At 38.3% G+C, this 19,821-nt stretch overlaps 2 protein-coding genes across 4 annotated transcripts in view; one reads left to right on the top strand and one right to left on the bottom strand.

Moving 5' to 3' along the window:
• Window positions 1-550: 550 nt before the first annotated feature.
• LOC111327552 (uncharacterized) lies at window positions 551-16,052 on the bottom strand. 3 transcript variants are annotated; one of them, XM_022931761.2, is made up of 3 exons: window positions 16,034-16,052; window positions 15,781-15,914; window positions 551-2,267 (listed from the first exon to the last, which is right to left on the bottom strand). In XM_022931761.2, the coding sequence occupies exons 1-3, from the start codon at window positions 16,046-16,048 to the stop codon at window positions 1,286-1,288; spliced, it is 1,131 nt and encodes a 376-aa protein (XP_022787496.2). In that variant the 5' UTR covers window positions 16,049-16,052; the 3' UTR covers window positions 551-1,285. The 3 variants fall into 3 exon arrangements, with proteins under 3 accessions (XP_022787496.2, XP_088596403.1, XP_022787497.2); XM_088740277.1 differs by lacking the exons at window positions 15,781-15,914; window positions 16,034-16,052 and adding exons at window positions 7,094-7,943; window positions 8,703-8,974; XM_022931762.2 differs by lacking the exons at window positions 15,781-15,914; window positions 16,034-16,052 and adding an exon at window positions 8,703-8,973.
• Window positions 16,053-16,479: 427 nt separating this feature from the next.
• The window catches only part of LOC111327535 (uncharacterized), a 7,347-nt gene continuing 4,005 nt past the window's right edge, over window positions 16,480-19,821 (top strand). The window contains exons 1-2 of the mRNA XM_022931746.2: window positions 16,480-16,757; window positions 18,681-19,821. The exon at window positions 18,681-19,821 is cut by the window's right edge and continues 4,005 nt beyond it. Coding sequence (XP_022787481.1) covers window positions 16,678-16,757; window positions 18,681-19,704 — 1,104 coding nt within the window. The 5' untranslated portion in view covers window positions 16,480-16,677 and the 3' untranslated portion in view covers window positions 19,705-19,821. The remainder of the gene's footprint in view (window positions 16,758-18,680) is intronic.

Genomic DNA, 19,821 nt, shown 5'->3' with positions numbered 1-19,821 from the left:
ATCCCTTAGAGATGAAAGTTCCCGGGTGATGTGATTTGTGGTTTTTCCAGAGGTTTCTTATGTCCTTGGTCCAGAGATCAAGGGACCGCCCGCAACAGATCCTTGGTAGTTGCCCCTTTTCTCCCAAACCTCAAATTTGTGAAATTCTCACCCAAATTGATTTCGTATATGTAATACCTTCAATTCTAATCTGCCCCAAAAACTTTTCCTTCTTTCACAGAGGCGTAGCTAGGGTAGCGGTGGGAATGCTTTTGGGTTGCCACTGACCCCCCTCCAACATTCTTGTGGAATAATTTCCTTTTAAGTCAATAGCACAACTTGAACGCATAAATCTTTTACAGTGCGAGATTTTTAGTTCCTTCTCATCATCGAATACTGTACCCATGATGCACGAGGTATAACAGTAGGGTAACTCACTTCACGTAAGGTACACAGAAATTACTGACTACACTATATGCCATTCTCCCTCCCTCCCTCCCCCCCCCCCCCCCCATCCTTTGCTAATCCTAGCCACCCCGTTTGCCCCGGTCATTAAGAAGCAAAAAGCGAATTCGACTGGGAAGAGTTTTACTTTATGTAAAGGTATTCATCATTTCAATAATTCAATAAATGAATTCTTTTCACCATAATCTGAAGTATGTGGAAATTGACATAGTCAATTTGATAACTAGAGCAGCAAAAAAGCAGTGAGTTTTACTGTTTAACAGTAAAACTACAATACTTCTAAAAAAAAATTCCACAGAAATGGATCTACCCAGAATCAGGAAAAGTATAAAAAACTATCTTTCTGTAAAGACTTCGATTGTTTCTTCACACACTGATCAAAACAGGGAGCACCCAACAAAAACTAAAACACCTGGTGCTTCCTAAAAGTGATATGTTAATGCTTTCGTAACTCGAATTAAAGAGTTGTGAAAACATATGCATCTGGTAGTTTTCGTACGGTTTAGATCACGCTAGTTAGAATACGTAGCCTTTAGCTCTTTTTAGTTCAGAAGACACTGAAACGAAATCCTAGTCGCATTGGGTTTCATACTTTAAAACAAAACCAAAGGAAGCCATGAGGTAATAACAAACAGACAGTTGCTGAGACATTCTTCGGACAGATTTTGTACTTCAAGAGAGTTAAAGCGAAAAAGTTTTCATTGCAGTCGACAGTGACTGCTCAAGTTTTTCAGCTCAGCGACTTTGCTTTGCTCTCGTTGGACTGAAAATATCGCCTTTCCGTGCGTAAAATTTTGAATTTGGCCGATCGACCAGGAATTGTGATATTCATTTTGTTGAATTATCGATTGTTTGAAACTACACAGGCGTTGAGGCCATTGATAAAAGCGCCAAGTTTTTTCTTGTTTACTTTTCGTACTCCGCCGGTTACAACGCCAGCCCGATGAAAATGCTGAAAACTCAGAAACTCCAATTTTTCACAGTGTTTGACAATAATCTGCAACGCCACCATAGTGTTTTTAGTGTCCTGGACAATTCCCAAATGCACATGCGTCAAATTCGGGTTGCCGCTGACCATTCTCTCAATGCCATAAGAAGTAATGCCTTGAATGTCTTTTAGGTTAATGTCTCGTAACATGTTGCAGTGTTTTCCGAGAGTTGTCAAACTTTTATCCGTGATACTGCTGCAACCTGCGATGTTAAGACTTTGTAAATTCTTGCATTCCTGTGCCACAAAGTACATTCCTTTATCGGAAATTTGTTGACATCGAGCCACCGAAAGACTTTTTAATTCATGGCACCGACTGGCAATTGATTTAATTCCGTTGTTGCTGATCCCATGGCATTTTTCTACGTTCAGCTCTTTCAAGTGAGGACAATTCCTCGCGATGACACTGAGCCCACGGTTAGAAACCTTTGTTCGTCCAGCTATATTCAGTCTCTGCAAGCGCTGACAGGACCGTGCCACGTGACCAATTGCCTCGTCAGTGATTGGCTTACAGTGATCACCTGACAGGTCAATACTTTGGATTCCCCTCGAATATGAAGTAACAGCTTTCACTGTTTCGTCAGTGACTGGCTGAGCAGCTCCGCTAAATTTAAAGTCCACTTCGCGCCAAAATAAAGAGTCCTTACAAAGACTGTTCCATCGCTGACAAACGTAGGAGGCTTGTGTTCTTTGCTGCAGTGACAAATAGGAAAATATGCGAAGCCAGATGTTATCTGGGAGTAGCCATTGAGGCTCTGATGAGTCTCGTTCATCTTCCAGGTAGGAGACTTTTCGACTCCGACGTGACAGAAATACTGTTTCTTGTGGTTTTATCCTTGATAAAAAGAGAAACAAACGAAAACATATGCTCACGATTTTACAAGGAACGGTGCGCATGCAAGCAACAAAACAGCTTAACCATCTTTTTAACTTTAAATTGGAAATTCAATTTTTGTTCAAATGGAGTCAGTCATCTGTTTTCCAAACCGCCCTTGTTCCTTTTTCAAGTTTGGCCACCTCTCATCCCAAATTAACTGTTACAGTATTTAAATGTTTATGGCTATTTTATGAGAATGTCTAAGACGAAAAATGACGAGATGCTACACTATTAATTACTGCAGCAGTTTGTCTACAGCGGCTTTGCTCTGTTTCGTTTTTCGGTTTACGGTTTGTTTCAGCAAAGTAAGAAAGCGCGGAACGAGCGCGCGAGAACTAACGCAGAGCGCGAATTCAACTACCGGAATAAATAGAAGGTCTCGGAACACACTCGTGTCTTAGTCTAAAGCATAGGATACTAATTCACATTCACTTGACGGAAAACTAGTGTGAGCTTTGAAGACTACTTAATGAGTCCTCCGTATCAACCCTTGGAGTTTCGGCCGCTCGTTAGTGAAGAACTTAAAGAAATAGTTCAGACGTTTACTATTGGTAAAGCCCCTGTGGAGTTGACAACATTCCCATGAAAAAGGGTTGTTAACCTTTCATCAGAGAGTAGGTGTTTTCCAGACACCCTTAAAATAGCGAAAGTTCTTTCCATATTCAAATCTGGTGATCCAGAAAGGAAAGAAAATTATAGACCAATCTCCATTCTTCCAGCCTTCTCTAAACTTTATGAAAGAGTAGCGTACAATCGTATTTATAAACATCTAACGGACTTCAATCTTTTGTAGAATAACCAGTTTGGTTTTCGTAGACATCACTCCACCTCTATAGCCTTAATTCAATTGGTAAATAACATCGCTTCTTCTATAGACAATAAAGAAACAACTGTTGGAGTTTTTCTCGATCTCTCTAAAGCCTTTAATACTATTGATCACCAAATACTGCTCAAAAAGCTTCATCATTATGCAATAAGAGGAAAAACCCTCGACGGGATCTCCATCTATCTAGAAAACAGGCAACAGTTTGTGGAGTTTGGTACAACTCGTTCACGACTGGAACCTAATACATGTGGAGTCCCGCAAGGTTCAATCTTGGACCCCCTGTTGTTTATAATCTATATCAAAGACCTCCCAAATGCATCTGATATAGTAAAAACTCTTTTCAGTATTTGCTGATGATACTAGTCTTTTTCACTCTCATAAAGATCCCAACCAGAACATATCCGTCATGAATTGGAAAATAAGGAAGATAATGTGCTGGCTTAATGCTAATAAACTATCATTTAACAATGCAAAAACTAATTACATTCTTTTTCGTCCGAAACAAAAACGTATTGTTTTTAATGGTAACATCACTCTTGACAATATCAGCATCAAACAGGTTGAGGTAACAAAGTTTCTTGGAGTTCTTGTTGGTCAACATCGCTCGTGGAAGCAACATATATCCCACATTACTAAAAAGATATCGAAAACTATTGGAATAATAAGCAAATCTCGTTTCTTTCTTTCTTCAAAATCTTTACTAACCTTATATCACACTCTAGTGTATCCATATCTCAGCTATTGTAATATCGTATGGTCCTCAACTTATCATTCTAATTTAAACAGGATTTTCCTCCTGCAGAAACGTATAGTCAGAATTATAAGTGGAACCGAATACCTAGCTTATACTGCGCCCTTATTCTACAATCTTAATATCCTTGATGTTTATAACATTGATGCTGTCCTTGAAGCTTGTTTCCTATCATAATAACCTACTTCCTAATTGTACGAGAGATTTACCAAGCCTACCCCTCACAGTTTTGTGACGTTGAGCAGCACTACCAAATTTGGGCTAGGGCTGCCAAATAAGGTGATGAGCACGTGCGTGTGGAAAGAATAACAAGGAGGTTGTGAGAGCGCGAGTTTATGGAAAGTTTTTCCGTCGAATTTAGTGAGAGTTTCGTGAATTAGATTGAAGCGCAATAAACCAGGAAGCTTGTGTTATGGTGAGTTCTATGGGCTGTTTTATTGTTCGGCTCTTAATGCTTTTGATACTCTTTTTTCAACTCATCATGAAATTCATACGTACGATGCTCGGAATAATAGAAACTACTGTACACACTATTGCAGAACTAATATAAAGTTTACGATCATGTACCAAGGTCCAAAGGTTTGGAATTCCTTACCTCGTGATCTTATCCTATCCTACAGATTCTCCGCCTTTATAATTCGCTTAAAAAATTCCTCATTGATAGAAAACTAAATTAAACTCGCCCGCCCCGTAATTAGCAAATCTATCGTATGAGGAACCCAGGTTTGATAAGCTACTACCTTCTGCTGGGATTCCTCACCACACTTTTTTATAAATGATCATAAATAATAATTTTATATAGATTAAGTGTAGTTTGTTGTATAATGATATTATTATAGCTATTATTTTTGATATTGTTGTCACAACTGTAATTTATTTCTATATGTATGTGTGTGTGTAAGTGGCAAAATAAAAAAAAACTATGGCTTATGTTCACGAAAGTATGTGAAGTCTGATCTCGGAAGTAGTTTTTGCTTTCAAAAATGTAAAAATGTACATAGCCTTCGCCGAATTAAAAAAAAAATAGAAAGGCAGATTTAAGCAATTACTTTCAAGGATCATCTAGCGTGCAACGATGGTTAGTAAACTTCAACCTTTCAAGGCCAAAATAGAGACGAGTCTTTTCATGTCATAGTCCGTATTGACTGTTCTAGATCATTTGGTGTTGTCACTATTAGATGCCGATTTAAAGAGAAATTAGGGGCGCCTTTATTTTCTCCTGATGTAACGTATGGGCGGTAGTTTAAATACGAAATCCTCAAAGGTCGGAAATTAAAAGCCACGAAAACTCTTAAGAACTACCAGACACTAACAAATCAATTGAACATACAGCGATGTTGCTGAAAAGGGAGCGAACTTCCTAACACCTAATGGAGAACAACGAAAATATTGCAGACCGTATTATACATGGCATAGAAGGTGACTGCTGACTGTTTTTTTTTTCTCCTAAAAGGCTTCTAAAATAGATTAATACGGAAAAATGCTTCTATGCGGGGATCTGTGTCTTTCCGGTCAATTCATCATTTTCGAGTTCCATCTTTACTCTACACAGTGAACTAAGTTGAACTGAAGTGAAAAGTGCATCATGCGTAAATCATATCGACATGTTATACGCAAATGGAAACTTCATGCATTTTGAGCTTTAAAATTATACTTTTGTTAGGGAGCACAAGTTAACCTAAGCAATCCACCTTTGATCGCTAAACTTCGAAATTGAAAATGATGTCATGAAAAAAAAAAAATCATGGTCTTGAGAATCAAGTCATCAAAGCGTCTTTCAACATGATTTTATTTCCTCAATTCTCAACAATGCTTTCTCCAGTTCTCTCAACCTGGGTATCTTAGATTTATCATGGCATATATAGTACAGTCCGACGTGTGTTTCTCTTATAAACTTTGGATCAGCCCGATTTTGTAATTTTGTGATGTTGTTTCGTATAACTAGTGAGCTAAGGTTGGAAAACTGACATTGCTGTGAACGGGCATGTACGATCTTCTCATTAAACCAATGTCTAGACTTACGTTTTACAGGAAACGATAAACTGTCTGAGGTCAGTTTACGTCACGAAGGCGGTGTTTAATTTTTTCCGTTCTCCGTATTCTTCCTTGAGAGAACGGGATAATCCATTTAAGCTTTACAATGGCATTTTGAGATCATGAGATTTTGACGCCTACGACAGATTACATTTTTAAAGAAAATATTAGATAAAATTTAGATAGGAAGCGAGAGGATAAATCGACTTGAAACTGCCATAGAACCCCTGTGCCGTCATGGGAAAAATCCCGCCAATCAGATCATGCAGCTCGGATACGAAAATCTCTGCGGGATTAACCATAACGCGAACAAGCTCTCTTGACGTTGTGTTTGAGAATTATAATAGACTTGGGGAAATACAGTCAGATTACTTCGGTATTTGTGTTCAAACGCCGATCTTCGTTACAGTTCCGAATAAAAAAGTTAGCTTCGCCCAAACTTTTACTGTTTTATGTATATTTGCGTCTTTTGACCTTTTGTACCTTTTGCGAACTGCGCAGAAAACTTGAAATAACAAACAAAGTGCTTCAGAGAACAGCAAACGATAATCCAATCTCTTAGATCTTCATCATTCCATGTGAGAAACTCTTTCTTCTAAGCTCAAGTTTTTTGGGAAAAAAAGCATACCGTTTTCAATGGTAGTACCATCTTCCTTTAATTCTTGTTCCTAGTTTTTCTTTTTCTTAAACACGGCGATCTCTGATACGACTTCGTCGCAGAGATTGGATTAACATTCAATGAGAGAATATACGGAGGCCATCGTTTGTTATGAGTGGTCGCTTGAATTAAAAATGTAAAAGATCCTCTAGCAAGTTTAAATTTAAGTACTGAAGCGGCACGAGCTGAAGACGAATAATCCAACCAGAAAAGAGAAAGAAGTGAAAAAAAAATTGAAGGCTCCAAGACTTCTGAGATGAGATTGTCTACTTTAAATTTTAACACTGGAATTATATAACTAAATGCTGTCAATACGAAATGCTTCAGGTTGAAACAAATAGTCCCGTAGAGCACTATTTTAAGCGTTTGCATCCTATTTACCTGGAAACACCTCTCAGTGGATGGAAACTGTGCTAACTTCATGATATAGATGAAAAAGGTATTAAAAAAAATAACTGTTTTTATATCATTGTCATACGGCCGAGACAAAAGCTTTTACAACACACAACACTTACTTCCGAACTCCTATGCAAGATAGAATTACAGCCATCACCGTTCTGTTGGAGCCTTTGCCGGTATGACTCTTTCTCTTGAAGCCGGAGGAATTGCTTTTGAACTTTGAACGTAAATTACAGAGCTAAGGCGAGAAAAAGTCTCCTATAAAAGCGCGAGGTTAAAACTTCAACTCAGCTGCCAGATGCATGTCGATCATGAGAGGTCATCATGCATATCAGCAGATTAAACTGGTTACACTGGGCTTGTGCTTGACTGCCACTCGCCTGAAAGACTGATGAGTTTTTTTGACTTTGATGCAATTAGCGTTCACACGGATGCGTAGGCAGCTAAATACCATTGCACAAGGTTTTGACGAAATTCAGGCAAACGCAATATGTTAACCTTATGAACGCAATATGTTAACCTTATGATCATGAAGATTGAGAAATCTTGAGCGCGTGACGCAAGCGAGGACGAGACGTTTAAGTGCTCAGGGGGTTGTCCCAGAATTTTTTTAAACGGTGATGTATTGAGGTTTTAAAATCAATTTGCTGTATTAAAGTTTTCTGTTTTTCTTGGTGAACTGAGGTTCGAACAAGTTTTGGCTAATTATTTTGTAGTTAAGGTGAGATCAGTTGTCAACCAAGAAACGAAATTTACACCCTAACATCAGTATGCGTATTCTCTATGCTGTTAACTATACATTCCCGATGGTATTGAAAAGAGAAATTTGTTTAACAATCGAGAACTTCTTGAGTGGATGGTCTTGCTCAACAATATAACACAAAGGACTTGAATTCAGAACTCTCGGTCCTCTGTGATAACCGCGATGAAGCCGTTACACGAAAGAGCGACAGGTTCAACATGAGCCTTCGGATAAAAAAAAAAGACAGCGGTCTATATCTTTTAATCAGCTTAACGTCGTAACTGAAGAAAACCGTAATTTTTTTAGATTTATCTAGCAAAATTTGCCTTTCTAAAATAATTGAAATGCTCAAAAGTACAAAAAGGATGTGCTTTCGTAAAATTATGTGAAAAATATTTGGAGAACGAAAGCAAGAAGGAAACAGAGGAATTGCTAAAAGGATCATGTGAAGGTTTCATCCTGTTAATCGTTCTCAGGAGATTTATTTGCTACCCTATGACCCGAAGACGTATATTTTATTTGAATTGTCGAACTCTAAAAATCCTTACTAAACAAGAAAACTAACATGAAATTCATATGTTACTTGGAATTCCAGTAATTTGAACTAAGCCGAGTGATTACCATGTTATGCTGACAGGGAATTATTTACAAGGCAAACTTGTAATAACCTTGACAAATACTAGGGAAGATAAACGGCCATTAATCAAGAGGTGTTACCGATCCTCGATTAGGTATTAAACAGAACAATCGGCTTTCTTTTTAAAAACCTTTCGTTTACCAAACACCATTTGTATTCGTTGCCATCTCTCTAACCGTTCAATTTTCTTCCTTTACATACTGAGGTGTTGTCTTCAAAATTCGCTCAAGTTTTTTCAAATTCGCAACTAACCTTCAACCGTTCACGCTAAGTACTACACTGAAACAAATAATAAAAAAACAATGGCAGACGAAACAGAAAGCCATTGCCAAAACTCTACACCTACTTTTGAAATCCCGCACAGGCAAGAAACGCCGCCATATTCACTGCAGGGAAGACAGGCCTTGCTCCTTCGTCGATGGAGATCTGATGAATAAGTCCGATCTTCAAAAAACCACACTTTTATATTTACTGCAGCTGTATTTTAGATTCACTCCCGTAGCGTTGAATTTCTAGAGCAAGAGCGATCGTGTCGCTTGAATAATCATCGGAAATGTCCAATTTCTGCGGGATGACATCGTGTACCGAAAAGGCCACACTTTCAATAATAATCACGCTTTGACATAAGTGAACATACACGGTACATATGACAGCCGATGAAAGGTCACAGTTGACATTTGCCAAATTTTCACCTTGGCATACCTTTCAATCAAAGATCGTGTTCGATTTCTTAAATACCCCCTCCCCCCTGGGAAAACCCCGCCGTAAATAGCTCGCTATTTCTGACACGGAGAGGACCTTTATGCTCACTAGCGCTCCGATTGACATCGTTGATTTTCACTTTTGTTAAACACAACGGTTGATTTTTCTCCTTGATTAAAACTTATGATAGTGAATGGTGCTCGTGTTATCTGTTGCCAAACTCGGCGATGAATATACCAGTCCCTGCTGACAGATACAACGGCATTCCAACAACAGATAACGTTTTATTTCACAGGAAGAAAAAAACAGTGCGCTGAAATCAAACTCTCACAGTGGGAAGTCGAACGTTGAGACACGCAAATTCTACTGCTTCTCGCATTTTCCGGTTTTTACCTGTTTCCTTTGAAAGTTTCCGCGAGAAGGTCCTAACTTAAGACTGGGTAATAGCACAGTCCCTGAAATAATTGCATTCGTAGACAATTTAAGGGAAACTTCGTGGCAGGATGGAATAACTGATATTTCGCGGTCAGCCTTCGGTATTCCCATCAATAGTATCATGCACGGACTTGATGATGACGTCATGGGGCGGTTCTCCTTTAAAACTTGTTACGGGGTCGATACGAACGAAAATTGGAAGCAGTCCTCGAGGACGTTTATCTAATCATAAATTCATTAAAAGGGGCTTGTTGTGGCTTGCTGAAAAGAGCCAGAGATAAATTTGGAATAACACTCAAATAGCAACTCTCTTCTCCAATTCATGGATCGTCATACCAAGAAATAGATTGTAATAAATAGATTGCAAAAGTCATGTCTACAAAAAGAAAACCGTAAAATTTCGTCAAAATATATAAAAGAGAAAAGGAAAAAATAATTGAAATTCGAGCAAAGTATTCATGATAATGTTAAAGAGGACAGTTTCAGAACTGAACGAGGAAGAACCGTGAGCATGGTTCAGTCCGTTTATCAGTTAAACTAAATTTTCAAATTCTTATATCAAAAAGTAAGTAAAGAGCAGAATATCTGAAGATGTTACGCTATACCTTAGAGCTGAAACTTAAACTTGTTAAAAAGAGGATAATTTGGGCTAATTTGTCATCACAATCTTATACATGTTTCTTCGAAAAGCTATTTCGTATGTTTTAAAGATCTCTGCAGATAAGGCTGAATTACATCACGCACTTTCCGTAGCGGCCGTCTCTTGAACCCCTAGCTTGTTTCTCGGTCAAAGACTCGACTTTAGAAGTTGCAAGACTGTTCAAAGTTTTCAAAGAATTAATTTTTTTTATCTTTATTATTATTATTATTATTTTTATATATATTTTGGGGGCCATGGTTTTAGCTAAAACCGTGGCCCCCAAAATATATTTCTCACCTTGCCTTACACGTGTTAAATTTTTTACAACATTATTTACAAATTTTTCACAACTTCGCCTGTTCCTGTTCGTAAGTCCGGCCAAGCCTTTACGTTCATCGGTCCCTGTAACTTTGGCTTATAAATACAGGCGTTTAGTCATACTTGTAAACTTCCTGAAAAAGTCTACGACAGTTAGACGAAACGCATAGGAAAATACAAGAACTTTTACAACTAGTGTTCGCAGAAGTGCTGCTCACTAGTCTATAGTTAAAAAATTGTTTCCTCGAAAAGCTATTTCGTATGTTTTAAAGATCTCCGCAGACAAGACCGAATTACATCACGCACTTTCCGTAGCGGCCGTCTCTTGAACCTCTCGCTTGTTTCTCGGTCAAAGACTCCACTTTAGAAGTTGCAAGACTGTTCAAAGTTTCCAAAGAATTTAAAACTACGATGTAAGGATGCAAAAAAACCGTCGAAAGGCAAATCGTGCTGATGCTCTCCTCGCTCACATTTGGGGTCAATTCTAGGATCTGATTAGTACCACTTCGGCAATTTAAATTCAATCACGTACTCGATAGAAATAAAATTCAATAAAATCCAAAAGTATGGTGAGCAGATGCTGGAAACATCTTTAATTAAATCAGCCCAATCTTGTTTGTTACGCAAGAGCCCGTTCAATTCTGATTTAATTTCCTACGTCAGTTTTGTCAACCAAGAACTTAGTACCCAGGATATGTTCTCTCTGTCAACGAGAAACTGTTCCGTTCTCTCAAACGAGATAAACATTCTGAAGCTCGAGATGGAAATAAAATGTGTTATCTAAAAATTAAGTCTCCAAAAAATGTACACTTAAATCCTAAAAGCGATAAAGTGAACTCTACGCTCTACGGAGCAGTCTCAATGCGATTCGAGATTTGCACGGGAATCTCCAAGGTTGAAAGGCTCATATCTAAGTCGTGGCATAATTCATTCCTAAGATCTCATATTCTCCTTGCTGTCTGGCATACAACTTTTATGATGCCAGTTCGGAGAATCTGGTATTGGATCAACTAATATTCCCCTAATTGATATTGATCTTTATTCTCATCAGTTGTCGGCTTGATATTGTATTGATATATATTGTATGGAGAAATTTTGTCTTGGTCGCTCATGGGAGTTAAAAGATTGATAAAAGCGAGATATTCATTGCTCTATTCGTCGCTCTGAATGAGGAAAACGGTTTGGTTATATATAAACTGCAGCTGAAAGTTGCTTTGTTGTAGAAATTTCTCTCCGAGGTTGTTAAATCAAGAGGTACACTGTGATCGAAAACGACAGTCTTGCACAATGTCAAAAAATCTAAAACAGTTAATTTGCACAACCATAGTTAACTATGGCACAACGCACCAATTTTCCAAACGTGATACTCGCCGTATACAAAATCTCGCCCAAAATAATTTCGATTAATCAAAAAATAGATTCAGGTTTTAGATATGATTAGTTGCAAAGCGTAAAAAATTAAATTCAGACATCCATTTCTGCAGATATGTGGTTATAAGAGAAGAATTAATTGATATCCAGTCAGAACTCCTTTGAAAGCTGAATTAAATTTTTTTTCAGCAAGTCTAGCGTGCCTGACACGAATTTTTCCGCGGATGTGTTTGGTGCTTCTTAAAGTGTACCTAATGTTTTCCTGGCTCAGTGCCTCACACAGCTTTGAAAGCAATATGCCCCGACCTGTAATACGGAGGTTTGAGTACAATCACGTACGAATTGTTTTGATAAGCATTCATATTGGAAACATATGGGTAACATTCCTTATAGCCAAATTTTGATGCGAAGAGAATATTAAAAAATCTAGTCGAACATTCGTGACCAATTTTGTTTACTTGTGTCTTTTTGTCCCAACCGCTATGTTCGAAATTAAAACTTTCTTTCTTTAACGCTGTGGTGAATAATGGTTTTCGTATATAACACACAGAAACCAATAAATTAGCTTCTTTCCATCCGATAGTTTTTCGGTAGATTGGCAATCTACCGAAAAACGTCGAAAATTTACTCTTAAGGCGCGATTTTGTCTCTTCGCTTGCTCGGAGGTGAATGGAACTTACTAATCACTTCCGAACTGGCCAATTGGCGCGCGAAAAAAGCACTGTTTACCGGAATGGTATATAGTTATAACCGAAGGATAACCAGATATGATGAATATATGAAGTTCATATATTTTGAACTGCGGTTATAGATACGTATGATGCACGATCCTCGCATTAGAGAGCACTATTCATGCAATAGCGAAAATCAGACCCGAAAAAAATCAGGCCTGTACGGTATTGCATAAATAGCGCTCTCTACTGCGAGGATCGTGCATCATACGTATCTATAACCGCAGTTCAAAATATATGAACTTTATATATTCATCATATCTGATTTATCATCACGGGTTTATTACGAATCAACTTAACGGCCTGCTCCCAGTTGGCTTGTTAGCTCAATTGGTAGAGCGCTGCACTAGTATCGCAGAGGTCAGTGGTTCGAATCCCGTACAGATCTGATTTTTTTCAGGTCTGATTTTCGCTATTGCATAAATAGCGCTCTCAACTGCGAGGATCGTGCATCATACGAAGGATAACCTAAGCTGCTTTTAAAAGTGGTATTTTTCTAAAATTAACTATCATTGAAACGTGAAAGTTTCTTAATAAAGACATCTTGTAGAATCCTCATGAAAAAGGGGGAAATAGTGAAATAAACCGTTCGTTTGAGTCAGAGTTAGAGAAAAAGAATTTTCTGCTGCGTAAAAAAGTGTCTCTTTGTTACGTCCAGGAGTCCGACCTAAACATATAATCATGTTTTCAACGCAAAATGTATGTTTCGTATCGCCGTGTCGGAGACTTTTATCTACCGAAGGTGTAGAGAGATGCGTACTCTAATTAATTTACCTCTGTCAGCAAGATGAATTTAAAAAACGTAGGCTCGTACATCATTTGTGAGAAAAATCAACTGTAATTCATTGAATATCTTCAAGGTGGAAGATCTAGTGACCTTTAGGAGCAACATGAAACTTGAAACGATATGAAGAAGGTAAATCAAGAGAATATAATCGCTTGGGTAAATTCAATAGAGGGGGCATTGTTGAGGCGGAGAGGGGGCTGGGGAAGAGGATATGGGCCAGGGAAGCCGGAAGGGGATACCGGGAAACGGGGCGCGATATGTTTACAAGTGAGTCCTCTGCTGGTATACAAAAGTGATAATTCATCTTAGTAAGGCGTACTAGTATGCTCCCAAGTCGATGCTTTAGCAAAACCCCCGCCTCTGATGAAAATCAACCCCACTGCTCGATTCCACCAAGGATTATTCACGAAAAGTTCACAATATAACAGTACAGAGTGATGTTTGCGATGATTCGTTTGGTTACGATGGATCTTTAATAATTGCTTTTTTTTCTTCTGTAAATCCCTTAACCTACGTGAAGTCGTACTCTCCCCCCAGGGAGAAATGCTTTTCCTTGGGAGATGGAACAGCCAGACATAGGGTGTAACAAATGTCAATCGAGAAGTCCGTTTTTCCACTTTTTCATGTATTCTACGATTTCAAGAGAAAATGACTCGGTCACTTTCTTTAGAAATATTTCAGTCGATGAAAAGAATTTAGTGAGATAAAACTAGCCTTCATAATAGAGTCTACAAGTGATTTTCAAGAAGTGGTTGAAGGAGGCGGAAATGCATGCGCCGCGGTTAAGAAATCCCACACCCCCTTCTGCCACGAGGGGTGAGCGCGGCTGAAGAATTGTTTTATGTAATGCAGCGTCTGGTTTTTACAGAAACCACATATTTATTTTACTTATTATCATCAGTATTCAATCTGTCCCTATGCAAATATTTGCAAAGAGTCAAGCTGAATTTTATGACGCTGAAATTAATCAGTGTCCAAAAGTGTTCTCGTGCATCTATTACTACTATTGGCAAAACACAGGCTCAGGAGCAAAAATAGATCAGTGTCGCATGCACTATAAAAAATGATAGGTGAATTTTGATAATTTTTTGCTCTCCTTGGAAAGAATCCACAGTGTTGCCGATATGAGACGTTTGAGAGAAGTGATTGCCTTATCTTAAGTTAAAGCTTTCAAGTCAAATTCCTTAATTACACATAATATGATAAACAGATTTGACAAAATCTTCTTAAAACTTCGAAGTCACCGGACAACGCACTGAGAAATATTTTGCCAAAATGGATACTTTGGAAATTTGAAGTGGATTCGGCTTTCCTGGCGCTTGTCGCAAATTATCAAAGATCTATCTCAGCGATACAAATGATGAAGGTTTTGCGGGTTAGTTAACAGACGGAAACAGAAAGTTCGTTTGGTGATGTTTTGGTAAACCTTGAACTATAGATAGTAAAAACTTAGAACATCCCCAAAGAGGTAACTCTGTGATTTAAAGGGAAAAATACCGACGAAATCCTAGAAAATCTACACAAAAGGAAATGCTAATGAGATCCTATCTGATTATTGATTCGCATGAAAATAGGGAAATTAGAATGGCTTTCCACCTGCGGGCATTACAACAAGAACGTGCACGGGCATTTTTCCAAGTATCTGTTGATATTTCATGAAGTGTTTTCATTATTAGTTTTATCTAATTAAAATCAAACCGTAATTCCTAAACGAGACAAAAACGTCGGCATGTTATATTCACACAGCCTAAAAATTAGTAAGCAGCAATCCTCCGGTGAATTTTCAGACAATGGCGAAATAAATTAAACTATATCTTGAGCTTATGCTTTAGGTTGGCAAAAAATGATTTTTTTTTCTCTTTCTTTATACGTGTTTCAGTACATGTGAACTAATACCGCTTCTCGAGATTAAATTGAAAATTTATTGCTGTTGTATATTATGACACGGTGCATTAATGACAAGTTACGAACTTCAAGATGCTAAAAATTCCTTTGGCTAAAAGAGAAATTTGAACGCGAAAGTTTTAATCTCTGCTAAAATTATTTTAATAAGCCGCTCGTATCTGAAAATTGCGTAACAATAGTCAACAGTGCTGTTCAAACTGCCTCCATTGTTAAATCAGAAATGTCCTTTTACCTATTAAAAATTTCGTAGACACACGAGATGCTTTTAAACAAGGTTCTTTCGAGTTGAGAAGTCAACAACCATGCTTATCCAAGCCGAAGATTAACGTTAAGATACTTATGATGCACGATCCTCGCAGTAGAAAATATATGAACTTCATATGTTCATACGTACGAACGTTAAGAGTTGACAATATTGGCATCGTACTATTATAATAAACATAGAAATTGTTATCAGCCGAACGGAACTTATATTGCGGGCGGGTAAATAATCGTCCAAAAAATTACAACAGGTATACAAAATAAAGGCACATACCCCGATGTGAGTGATTCCCTATATGATGGCAGATCCAGTTGGTTTTTGTGACGGATAGAAAACCCACAGCCCATCACCTTTCCACCGCTGCGACGGCATAAGGTGTCCTTGATTGTAGGAGAGCTGACGGCGCCCTGAATTTCAAAACGCCTGTTTAGTCCAGCAGACAAAGAAATCTATGTGAACCATAAGTTGTGCAGGCAGGCACTCATATGTGATCATGTGAGGATGATCATGAATAAAGATAACTTACTCTCGAGGGGGTCATTTGTTTATGAAAATACCAATAATGTCGACAGGTGTCTAAGCCTTCCGCTTAGCCCTTACAGGTTGTTGGTCGGTTGTACAATCATTTTTCGACCCGCAAATTACCCAAAGATTTTCTCTTATCTAGCCTGTGGTCAGAATGATTTCTGTCACAATTTGCACTTGGCTCCATTAAAGTTCAACCATATTTGTCGCCCCTAAATGTAAATATTGCTCCAAGGAAAGAAGTTAATTAAAAATTTGCGTGCTTTACAGACTCGAATCGTATTGTAGTACTGGCGCAGTTACGAAAAGCGACGCTGCAATTAACGAATAGGGATGTTTCGGCGTTCTGCGCACGAAAACTTCATTTATTGTTAATTTCGATTTGCTTCAGTGCGCGTGCACGCAACTTGTTTCTGTGGAAACGAATAGCACGTGACTGACGAAATGATATTTCAGACGCCGTATTTCCACGCATTGAAAGCAACAAAACAACATATGAAACAGCCAATGGCGCGCATCTTTTGAATCTAAGAGCGGCAAGCGGGTGGGAAAAGACCAGTTGCGGCGTCTTACATTGATGCGTTTGTGTGCTTACGTTGGAGGTCGCTTCCGCTCGAGATAGAGCCGGTAAAATCAGCGATCGCCATGGGATCTGCTTTGTCGTACCATAGCCGTTCGAGAAATATTACGATCATTCAAAACAAGATTTCGCAAGAGCAGAGATGGTAAGTACACCAAATCTATAGCAGCATTGTTCAAGTAATAAGCAAAGAGTTTTTGTTACACAGTTTGCCATGATATAATGAACGGTTCCAGAAGTATTGAAAACTAGAAATTATAGGGAAGATTATCGGTAAGTTTGTTGATGTTATGCAAATTCAAAATAAACTGGCTCCATAAGGAAATGAATTAAAAATAGTACAAGTCAGTGTATATCTTTTTAAATGTGGATTTGAGAAAAGGTTCGATAAAGCAGTATGTTTGGGGTAAATAACAAACCCAAAAAAAAATTAATTGACGACATGAAAGCTTACATTTTTGAAGTGAGTAAAAATTGTTCGGCAAACCGAGGAATAGTTACTTTCGTAAGTCTGCCAGATGCTAACTTTCGCCTTCTATAGCGCAATTAAGAATATATTTTTTATATATTCATAAAGCAGATAATTCCCTCGTTAAAAACAACCTGCTCTGTTGACATATTTTCGATTTGCGCGTCGGATAATTAGAGATCACATAAAATATTTCATTTCCTATTTCGTTTCTTTGTCTGGAGCAATTTACCAGTTTTTCATTGGTGGACGTTTTACAAACGCTTCATTACAGTTTTTTTATGGTAGCTATCTAGAGTGCAACAGATCACAACACGTTTTCTATCGTTTCCAATTTCATTTAGTGAAATATTCAAGTTCCATCGCTGTGATAACAATAGCATAACTTGCTGCAATACAAATAGTTAGGGAAGTGACTGCAAGTAAACACATTCGCATAATTGTTAACCCGGTTCTTCACACTTGACACCAATGAAGCATCGAGTATCCTGACGAAATTAAGAGTCAAAGGGAGAACATCAAGATCGGCTGATTATTTTGAAAACAGAGAAACATAAATGATGCGCGCATTAAGTGGTCCAGCCAAATATGTGAATTTTTTTTTTTTTTTTTGCGCAGCAAGCTAACATTCCATACAACCACATGTGACGCCTTCTTAGAAGCTTCCAGGACGGATTGGAAACTAGAGGCTGGTTTTCGAAAAGTCTAAAAGTATCCTTGTCGATCATGCATGTTACTATCTTCGGCATCGTTTCCTGCAGTTTGAACCAATTAGTGAAAAACTCGAAATCCCACATTTTTATCCTAGATTGCGGGAGGAAAATTCGTGGGATTGGAAAGGTTTCCATTTTTTTCAAAGCCTCCAGATTCTTCACTTCCATACAAATAGGATTATACGAGAAAACCTCTTTTTTTTAGTGATGGATGTAGGCGAAACGTCTTAAACTGTTCGTCTCCAGTCCTACCGAGAAATTTAGTCCAGAGATTCAATGACACAAACTCTTTCAATAATTTTTTCTCGAAATGTTAAAAATGGATGTGACGATACGAAAATTCAAACAAGTAAAGTTCCTGATCGTATTTTTTTTTCGTTATATGAAAAACAGCCCTGAACATCCGACAAAGCGACCAAGCCATAGGATCCGATTAACAAAAAATTTAATTTCCTGATCAGTTCACCGGATCGAACGATAAATGGTGGTTTTAAATAAAACCTCATTTACGTGTTCGCAAATTTAACGACATATTTTCTCTAATATGAAAAAAAAAAAAAAAAAAATGCACAAGGAATTACCACTGCAAAAACAGTCCAATTACTAACACCTTTTGAAGGGATATAACAGCTTGTGATCACAAAGAATGACAAAGCATATTTTTAGCTTTTCCTTACGCGAAAAGGAAAAAAGGAATTAAAAATAAAAGCGACAGTGGAAATTCAGGGATGAGATCAGTCCACAGACACACACTTTTGCAATGAACACAACGCAAGGAAAGCAGCAAACCTCTTTGTTGTACTCAGAAAAGCGAATAAAAGTGGTTGTTCGACAACTTTGCGTTGCTTTAAATAAAATCCAATGTATTCACTTTGTTTTCTTCTAGCCTGCCTGTTGTTGTGGCTGTGTGTAATACAGAAACGCAGATCAACACTGGAAAATATACTCATTTATCAGACGCTCTTTTGTTGAAGATTTTCTCATATTTTACAATTGAGGACTTGATGCGCATATCAAGAGTCTGTCAGCAATGGCGCCGCGTAGGCCTGGATCCAAGTTTGTGGCGGAGCGTTGATTTGTCCTCTTGTGCCCACGCGCGAATCCGCGACAGGACCGTAATTTGTTTAGTTTCGCGCGTTACGTCCTCTGCTATCACGTACATTGATCTTTCAGGATCTGGGTGTTCTCGTCTTACAAACGTTAGCTTGTTTCACATCGCCCGTCAATGCCACAAACTTCGCAAACTTTGCGTCTGCAATCGCAATCGAATCACGAGCACTGGAATCGAGATGGTAGCAAGACATTGTCCTTATTTGGAAGTTCTCAGAATGTCGAAATGCCCTCTTATACTATCTCGGGGACTCGGCTTCGTGTTGCGTCGCTCAAAGCTGTTACGAGAACTCGACGTTAGTGGATGTTTGTGGGTCACTGATGCGGTTCTCGCTGAGATCGGACAACTTTGTGTTTGTTTAGTTTACCTCAGTATCGAGGGCTGCAAAAAAGTCACGGACAATGGCATAGTCAATCTCGCGAACTCATGCACCACTATTAAACACATCAATCTACGGAACACCAAACGAATTTCTAACGCAGGAATGGAACAATTTTTAACCAAGTTGCCCGACCTAGAGGGTCTGGAAATTGGTTTGGTCCGTAAAGGTCGCGGAACCGCTGCCGTGTTGAACCTTGTAGCGACACACTGTAAGAACCTTACGTTTTTTGACTATCAAGAGTGTCTTCCCACTCCTGTAGATGACGTCCTTTGTCAGATCGCCGAACAGTGTCAGAGATTGCGCTTCATGGGAGTCAGATATCAGTACCAGACTCTCTCAAATAACTTAGTGCTCACTTTGACAAAATTGTGTCCGAGCCTCGTCAGAATTGACGCAAGTTTGCGCTTTTATATATGAATTTATCTGCGCTGAATTGAAAAGATGGTCCGAAGTAAGCTTCGAATAAAAAAAAGAAAAAAAAAAGAAAAAGAAAGAAAAACAATATAAAAATTCATCTTTGAATAAAATACGTTC

Source organism: Stylophora pistillata, chromosome 12 (assembly GCF_964205215.1).
Source record: "Stylophora pistillata chromosome 12, jaStyPist1.2, whole genome shotgun sequence".
Lineage (NCBI taxonomy): Eukaryota > Metazoa > Cnidaria > Anthozoa > Scleractinia > Pocilloporidae > Stylophora > Stylophora pistillata.
Note: the sequence above shows the minus strand (reverse complement) of the source record. Positions and strands in the feature narration are given on the sequence as shown.